Source organism: Scylla paramamosain, chromosome 18 (assembly GCF_035594125.1).
Source record: "Scylla paramamosain isolate STU-SP2022 chromosome 18, ASM3559412v1, whole genome shotgun sequence".
Taxonomy (NCBI): Eukaryota; Metazoa; Arthropoda; class Malacostraca; order Decapoda; family Portunidae; genus Scylla; species Scylla paramamosain.
This window is the reverse complement of record NC_087168.1, coordinates 10,435,325-10,444,649: the sequence shown is the minus strand read 5'-3', so window position 1 is coordinate 10,444,649 and position 9,325 is coordinate 10,435,325. Positions and strand designations below refer to the sequence as shown.

The 9,325-nt window shown below is 39.2% G+C and overlaps 2 protein-coding genes across 4 annotated transcripts in view; one reads left to right on the top strand and one right to left on the bottom strand.

Annotated features, from left to right (window-relative positions):
• Positions 1-1,222, bottom strand: part of LOC135109086 (calcium-activated chloride channel regulator 1-like) — a 14,414-nt gene extending 13,192 nt beyond the window's left edge. The window contains exons 1-2 of one of the 2 annotated variants that reach the window (XM_064020148.1): positions 385-1,222; positions 1-21 (exon numbers count right to left, since the gene is read on the bottom strand). The exon at positions 1-21 is cut by the window's left edge and continues 259 nt beyond it. In XM_064020148.1, coding sequence (XP_063876218.1) covers positions 1-21; positions 385-594 — 231 coding nt within the window. In that variant the 5' untranslated portion in view covers positions 595-1,222. The remainder of the gene's footprint in view (positions 22-384) is intronic. The other variant, XM_064020147.1, reaches the window with a different exon arrangement.
• LOC135109087 (uncharacterized protein C12orf56-like) overlaps positions 1-9,325 on the top strand; it is a 61,600-nt gene that overhangs the window by 3,483 nt on the left and 48,792 nt on the right. Inside the window, exon 1 of one of the 2 annotated variants that reach the window (XM_064020149.1) lies at positions 3,228-3,459. The exons of the other annotated variant lie outside the window; for it this stretch is intronic. The gene's annotated coding sequence lies outside the window, so the exon portion shown is untranslated. Of the gene's footprint in view, positions 1-3,227; positions 3,460-9,325 lie in introns of those variants that run through there. 2 annotated transcript variants of the gene reach the window in all.

Below are 9,325 nucleotides of genomic sequence, written 5' to 3'. Positions count from 1 at the left end.
TGATGCTTCCCGTGTCACAGCCTGTCCCAAGAAAACCAAAACTTTTTTTCTAGCCAGTACCTTATAATTCATTCGTGTTTCCTGCGATTATTATTATTGAAAACGCTTTGATTGCTAATGGTAATATGACACCTGTTATTTGTGCAATTCTCCATGATTTTTCAGAACCAAAATAAAATTACTAACACTAAAAGAACTGAAATTCCCGATTACTTATGTAGTAGTCAGTGTTTTTTTTTTTTTTCATAATTATACACTATTTTTGTACCACACTTTAATAAGCTTGAGGAGAAGCCATTGCAGTCACTTGAATTAGTTATGCTCCCGTATCTGTAGGATTCACGAAACGCAATCCCGCTCTGCCTCCCTGCCTGAGTCACCCACCTTAAGGCCGTCCACGAACATCTCACAGTCGCCCTCCAGCAAGTCATCCCGTATTCCCACCGTCACATTTCGATATCCATTACTCTTCACCCACACCACGGGCTTCGCGGGATTGATGGGGTCCTTGAAGGTGGCAGGAAAGGCATGGGACGTCAAGGCCACCAGCAGCGTCAGTGCAGCCATCATTAATAACTTTAACTTTCCCTCCATTGCTGTTGTTTCCTTTGATCGGAGAGAACACTCTATAACACTCCAGACACTGCCAGCACACTGATGATCTCCCAAATATACTTAGGTGTCTTACGCATGTTTCTCCTGATAAAGGTAATCCTCATAAGTGAGAAATTTACAATTGCCATTCATATGAGAAAGGATAAGAACGGTAGGTGCGATAAGAGTTGCGGGTAATCTATTTTTCAACACAATATCGAGTCAAGTCACGAATGGAGGTCTGATCCCGGCCTGATAACAGCGGCACTCCTCTGGTAAGGCTGTAATTATTGTCTGTAACACTTTAGCCTCTTGACCCAAAGGACCTACATGCGGCTTGCATCGTCTGCACCACCTTGCTCTCCGAGCCAGTGTCGTGACCTACTAGTCCTGGTCCTGCATTTTGTTTCACCTGGGGCAAGAAAATATTAAAAGATGACCTATTTTTAAATGATGAAGCATTTAAAATTAAGTTTTGAGCTTTATACTTCTACATGATTCCTTTTTCAACATTCAAACACAGTCATACATGATATTACCGTTATCTTTGGCTTTTACAGTAGCTGTATATCGGTAAGGGATAAAGAGTGGCACGGGAATGTTTACAATGTTCCACGTGCATTTATGGAAACAGGCAGATTGCCTGGAAGTTATTATTAGTCGGAATAAAATGCTGTAGATGACAATTGTTTCTGCCAACATTTGCTTTGTAATTAAGTGAAAAAAAAAATATATCTATATAAATTCAAGGGAAGTAAGATGTAGTCTGCGACAAGAGGATAAGTCAAGCAGACAGGCAACAGCAGTCAGTCATCCGTGACATTGACGACGTTTGTTTTTGATGGTATCAGAATACCTGAATTACGAGAACCGTGTTGCATGTGAAATTTGTATGCACCTCCGTTTATATATAATTGTTTTATTTGCATCTCTCTAAGTGACTCAGTACCACGTACATGGTATACACTGGCCATAACTTGAGGACCTACTTCACGCACACTAGCACCGGAGAGGGACATGGGTTTTGACAGGTTATCTTTGTTAATACAATCTTGTCACCTGCCAGCGCCATCTACGACTGTGCTTTCCTCGCCTGAACCATTAGGTCTTCTATTTCCTTCAAGAAGGAGAGGAAAAAGAGAGAAGAAATTTATATGATTTTTTTTCTCGCTATTCTTTTCTTTGAATTTATTATTTTTTTTCTGGGGATTTTATATCTGTAAGAGGATAAAACACAAATCCTCTAGATAATGTCAAGACAAATGCGAGGTGACATAATTGCCACCTGAAACATTTTATTCTGGCAAGTAATAACTCCAGTCAAGCCGCCTGTTTCTACATACACATTCACGTAGAACATTGCAGATGCTCCCACGTCGCTCCTTGTCTGAAACAGTGTAAGTTTTCTAATCCAAAGTGATGTTTTTTTTTTTTTTTTTTGAGCTGTTAAACGCTTCTAGTTACCGGTTAACTTTTAGCAATTAGTGTCGCATGAATTTTTGTGGTTTAATTATACGCAGAGGGTAATTAGGCTCAGAAACAGAAGACCTCTGGTGGTGTGAACAGTAATTAATAACAGGTGGAGTCGAGTAGCGCAATACAGGTGTTCCATGACAGGTGGAGCTCCCCCTTCCGCGTCCCCTCCTCTTCAGTGACCCCGTTACTGCAGAGGCGGAGGGGAGGGTACGTGTGTGTGTGTGTGTGTGTGTGTGTGTGTGTGTGTGTGTGTGTGTGTGGCCTTTACGCAGGTGATTTTTCATCGTTATTACTACTACTAGGAGTACGGTGCTACCTTGCAAATCTGGCGGAATAGCTACCCTGGGTGTGTGTGTGTGTGTGTGTGTGTGTGTGTGTGTGTGTGTGTGTGTGTGTGTTGGGTGGGGGGGGTGTGCTTATGATTTAAAACAAGGATTCTCTTATCAATCTCACAAATCACTAATGTTGAAAGCTTTGTCCTCGTGTATAAAGGAAACCGATGGTATCGTGAACTGCGTTAATTACTTGGAGGGGAAGCGGTATGAAATTCTGAGCCACTAAATTATTTCATTGATTAATTAATAATATAAGAGGAAGTGCTCCCCACATTACCGTCTTTCTAGTTTCCTAGCGAATCTGCTTGGTAGACTAAAGATAACATTGAGTGCATTACTATTTGATTGGGTGGGTGCGTGATTTAGGTGTGTGTGTGTGTGTGTGTGTGTGTGTGTGTGTGTGCACATTTGTCTGGCTGCGGACTAAGCTTAATAATACATTTACACCTGCGCCACGACATGCCTCCACTCAACGCTCCTCGACAGGTACTACCTAGATACCTGAACAACAGAACACCTCACGTGTCCTCACCTCACCAAGTACACACGCAACAGTAGTAGCATAAGTAGTAGTACCTATTGATTGAACCGCACACAAATGTTATCTGTCTGCTTAAATTGATCGGTTTGCTTGGCATTGAATCACAGTTGCAAAACGGGAGGTTAAATCATTAATCAATAGAGGCTCCTTGCTTGCATGTACCATTTCGTAAACGTTTCAAAAGATGGTCCGGAATTATCTGATATGTACGTGTATGAATCATTGTGCGAGGGAAGAGTGTTAAGGCACTGGGGAGTATTTGGCAACTGTGCACGACGCGGTAGTGGAGGTCGGGAGCCAGACTGCACGCGACATAGGGACTGTACGCTGTCCTGTCTCGCCTGCCGCTCTTCCTCGCTCCTCCTGACTCTCCTTCCTTGGGTCAATTGGCGCTGAGTCCTGACTACCCATCGTGCTGTGATCTGATGTGAAGAAGAGAAGACACACATCATATCGTCTCTCCTTAGCCTGCCCTTTACTTCACTTCAGAGACTCATTGTCAGGCCAATATTTGTAAGTAGCGCCTCTCGTTGTTCCATGTAGCGTATTAAGCATGCAGTGTTGGTTCAGGTCGATCCCCAATTGTAGCAGACACCACACGAGGCAGGCAACAAAGCACCCACGACCTATACGTGATCTTCATTCCCGTCAAAACTTCCGGGTATTTACTTCGATCAATTTCACATGTTCCGATAGGTCATGTTGTGAAATATTATAGCCGGAACCAGAAGTCAGGGAATGCAGTGTTGGTTCTATAATGTGTGAGGAGATTTTAAGTGTGTTGGCTTAGCAAATATGTATATTCCAAAAGTTCATGTGAAATTTTACAGCAAAATTCGGAAACGGGAGAACGGAGTGTTGATTTTACGAAGCTGAATGAGGCTTTAAGTGTGAATATTATGGTCTTGCTCCCAAATGTGCGTGTGTTCTTATCGGTCAGCTAACTATATGAATGAATTTACAACAGATTTCTTAGAATTCTCGAAAAACTGAGTTTCGAGAAATGATGTGGTCCATATATGAGCATTTATTATGAAAGTTAAGGAAGAGGGTAACAGATGAAATTAGTGAAGTGTACCAGAAAAAAAATAAAGAAGTGATAGGTATTATAAAGTCAATGAAATCCAGGTGTTTAAATTAAGGTTGAGGTGATAGGCGTTGAAAAGTTACTGTAGGCAACATATTTAAGTCAAAGGTAACACGCAAAGTTAGTGAGGCGCAAGGGTGAAAGTTAAAGAACATGTGATATTTGGGGTGAATCCAGTGAGGCACAGGTGTATCGACAGGTGTAGAATCCCTCACCTTCACCTGACCCTCGCAGCGATGTCACATCTCCGTGTCTCCCGGCCAAGGGTTTGTTTACACTCGCTCCCATTCATGTTGCTACGGGTGCCGCCAACCTTCGCTAAGCATGCTGGTTTTTATTTATGTATTTTTTCAAGGTTTGCCACATCCAGCTGTTATTTTTGCACGCATTGCTGTTGTTGTTGTTGTTACTGGTGCCATTGTGATGGTGGTAGTGGTGATCGTGGTGTTGGTGGTTTTGTTCCTGATGTTTTTATCAATTCTATAACTGCTGTTGTTCTTGGTGGTGCTTATGTTGTTGTTGTTTTTACTATTACTGCTACTATTACTACTACTACTGCTGCTGCTGCTGCTGCTGCTGCTGCTGCTGCTGCTGCTGCTGCTGCTGCTGCTGCTACTACTACTACTACTATTACTACTACTACTACTACTACTGATAATGATAGATGATAATAATAATGATAATAGAAATAATGATTATAATAATAATAATGATAATAATAATAATAATAATAATAATAATAATAATAATAATAATAATAATACAGCTACTACTGCTGTTGCCACTGCTACTTCTTCTACTACTGCTACTACTACTACTACTACTACTACTACTACTACTACTACTACTACTACTACTACTACTTCTACTACTACTACTACTGCTACTACACGGGCCTTTGTTAAATTTATCGATGAGTACAGGTTTTATTGTTGTGATAATGATGCCTTATCCACAGTTGCTTATACTTATTGCAGTAAAGGAAATAATTTTAAATCCCTGATAGATCATTTTTTGATATCAGACAATATATCTAACTTCCTTCAGACTTATACTACTATTGATTCTGTAAACAATCCATCAGACCATATAGCTATAAAGTGTGTTTTAGATGTTACTATTTCTTATAATGTGGAAAATATTGAGCATGAGACCTTCGAGCGCATATGTTGGCATAAGGCAAATACTGAGGATATATTAAGGTATAAAGAGTTAGTCACTGGATATCTGTTAAATGTTCCCCTACCGGAAGATATGTTAATGTGTAGAAATAATATGTGCACCCAGCATGAAATGGAAATAGCAGCATTTTATGATCATATCACCAATGCACTTATAAAGGCAAGTAAAGAGTGTATACCAAGGACAAATTGTGGGAGAGTTAAGAAAATTGTGCCAGGCTGGAATGATTGTGTTGAGGGTTATTTTCGCACTGCTTTGTTTTGGCACAGGTTATGGGTAGACAGTGAACGACCTCAGCAAGGTCTCATTGCCGAAATACGCCGTACAACACGTAAATGTTATCACCAAGCACGCAAGATGGTTATAAAGCAAGAAGAGTTAATAACTACAGAGAAATTAGCTGAGAGTTTGCAGGCTAGTGCTTCTGGTAGACAGTTTTGGAGATCTGTAAGAAACAAGGGAAAACAGAAGAAAAAAACGCCTAAGGCAGTTGATGGAAAACATTGTCCTAAAGATATAGCTGATTTATTTAAAGGAAAGTTTGAAGAGCTTTACAACAGTACCTCATACGATACAAATGAGATGGATAGCTTAAAATCTGCCATCAACAGTGTAATTTCTTGTCAGAAAAATAGTAATGTAAGTATACTCTTGATTACGCCTGATGAGGTGCGTCAAGCACTGCGGAGAGTGAGGCCTGGAAAGGGAGAAGGTGAGGGTGACCTGATGTCTGACCATCTCATACATGCTGGTGATGTGTTATACGGACACTTGTCTGTACTGTTTTCAGCCATGTTGAGGCACGGTTTCTCTCCCCACAGCATGATGAAAGGGGTTATGATACCGCTTCCTAAAGGTCGTTGGGCAAATCTTAATACCAGTGAAAATTACAGAGCGATTACTCTTAGTAGTTTGATGAGTAAAATACTGGATAATATTGTATTGATGAGAGAAAGGGATAAACTATTGACCAATGATTTGCAGTTTGGGTTCAAAGAAGGAACATCCTCTACTATGTGTACAGCAATGGTGAGAGAAACTGTGTCTTATTATGTATCTAAAGGTACAACTGTTTATGGGTTTACTTTAGATGCAAGCAAGGCTTTCGACAGAGTTAATTATTGCAAATTATTTGATATTCTATTGAAACGTAATGTATGTCCTCTTATATGTAGATTATTGTTAAACATGTACGTAAATCAAAAACTAAGCGTAAGATGGAATGACTTACTGTCTAGTACATTTGAAGTGAGTAATGGAGTCAAACAAGGTGGTGTGATCTCTCCTATACTGTATTGTGTTTATGTAGACGGGTTACTCACGGAATTGCGAGACTCTGGCGTTGGCTGCTACATGGGTGGCACCTATGCAGGAGCCTTCGGGTTTGCTGATGACCTAAAAGGTCTAGCACCAAGTGTTTTTGCTCTCAAGAAGATGATAAGCATCTGTGTAGATTATGCATCGAGATATGACATTGTGTATAACGAAAAGAAAAGCAAATTAATAGTTTTCCACGGTAATAAAAGAAGTAATATAATTCCTAATGTAGAAATTAATGGTAAAACTATTGATATTATGGAGGAAATTGTACACCTGGGAAATGTTTTAGGAAGAAATATTTTTAAATGTGATACTTCTAAATGTGTGACTGATTTTTATCGACAATGTAATTCATTTTTATCCCGTTTTAAGGGTGGACTGTCACATGTAAGAAATACTTTGTTTTTTAAATATTGTTCTAGTTTTTATGGTAGTCAACTTTTAAATGTGTGTGATGGTAGCATGGAAGCGGTGTACCGAGCGTGGAGGGTTGCAGTGCGTCGAGTGTGGAAGCTGCCCTGGACCACACACTGTAGTCTGCTTCCTCACATTGCTAATGTTATGCCCCCAGAAATGTGGTTCGCAAAACGGGAGATTGCTTTTATAAACCAAATATTAACATCAGACAATATGGTTATAAGAACAATAGGAAGAATGGGGGTTTATGGAAGACATTCAATAATGGGCAGTAATGTAAGATATCTTTCATACAAATTTAATATGAATATTGGAGACATCAATAAGGTTTGGACGCAGCTGCAGTGTGACCAGTACGAACTTGCACGGACTGGTGCACAAATTCGTGAATTGTGTTTGATGAGGGATAGATGTGATACCACAATCTTAGATGTAAGGGAAACTAAGATGTTGATTGATGCTTTGTGCACCGAGTGACGTCGGATTCAGTATGATATTGTCTAATTTAGTATAAATTTATGTCTTTTTTTTTTTTTAATAATTAAATGAAATGTTTTTCTTTCTTTTAGTTTTAGTATGTATTTTAGTTTGTGTACACATCTTGTGTGAATAAAGAATATTGAATTGAATTGAACTACTTCTTCTTCTTCTTCTTCTTCTTCTTCTTTTATTACTACTTCTACTACTACCACTACTACTACTACTACTACTACTGCTACTACTACTACTACTACTACTACTACTACTACTACTACTACTACTACTACTACTACTACTACTACAGCAACAACAACAGGTACTAGTGTTTCTACTACTTCACCTCCACCACTACCACCACCACCACCACCACCACCTCCTCCTCCTTTGTAAACACAAGGAGGGCAGTTCGCTCCTCGTTTCGTCAGAGTATTGATAACATCATTACGTGTATTGCTGCTCCAAATAAGAGGATACAGACTGCCCATCGATCGGTGCTCCTGCAATGGATTTTAATATTCTGTTTTCCGGCCGAAGCGTGACACGGCTAGAGTAACCCCGAGTAATTAGACGTAATGATATTCTTATCTCAGCGTCACAGTACCTATGTGTTGTGTTGCCGTGCGAGGCCTGGGCAAAATAAATGGTGACGGCTTTATTGACGAGGGTGGAATTAGTAGGTATACATGATAATGACGTCAGAATTTCTTATATACGAGAGGTGTGGGAGGGTGGTGAGGTGTAAAGTGTGACTATTTGGGTTTTGCGTCGACTGTGTGCTAGAAGAAAAAGAAAAAAAAAAATGAAGTGAAGTCGTAGCGTCAGAATTTCTAATATGCGAGAAGTTTGGGCGTGTTGGCGAGACAGGAAGCGTGACTTATTTAGGTCTTTATCGACAGTGTAGGAGAGAAAGATGTACCTCAGGTATGTTCTTTATATTTTCAACGTGTTAATATTACTCAGTATTGCAGATAAATTATTATTTAATTCCGTAACAAAAGATATGATATTGAAATTGACAGATCTTTACGAAAAAAAAGTAGCAAGTAGATACAGTAAAAAAAAAAAAAAAACTTTCTTACCTTGCGAGACCTTAACATTAAGTTGATTTCACTCTTTGACATTAAAAAAGAAAAGTGAAAAATAAATACGTAGCACACATAGCATTTACGTATGTATTTATATAAAAACTCATTAAAAATATGTTCCTGTGTGCTTTGAAGTTGAAGCTCATTCAATTTTTTAACAAGAAAAAAAATGTGCGGACAAGTAAATAAGCTGTACACACACAGCACATGAAAAAGAAAAAAGTACTCGTTTCTTCTGCGTGTGTCTTGGCGTGTCAGGGGCGAGAAGGGAGTCTCGGTCTTAATTCTATGCGAAACTACCGCTGATTTCAACATGGTACGAAAAACAGGGACCACTTTCTCAGACATTTCAGAGTTTTACGTCGAGTATTTTTAACAGGCTGTAGTGATAGTTTTTGAAGTTTTCAAGCGCTTCATGATTTTAGTTATAATCATATGTGACCTTTGAAAACAGTTTGAATGAGAGCCCAGATGATTCCATAATACGAGCATGTATTAAACAAGATACACCGTGCTTTTTATATCAGATGCTATCATGCTTTTCTTGAACCATTATCAATGCAACTGAATCTTCTTTTATATTTGCCTCAAGTGTTGAATCACTGAGATATTTTTAAGTTCGACGGAATTGTAACGTGCAGTTTTTTTTTTTCTTCTTTCATTTTCTTCTTCAATCGTATTCCGTGCTTTTACCTTTAACTAGGAGAATCTGACATTTATTTACGTCACTTGGTATTTTTCATTGATGTGGCCAGTCATCAGTTTTAAGCAAGTCCTGCCAGAAACTTAAGAGAGTATCGAATATTCT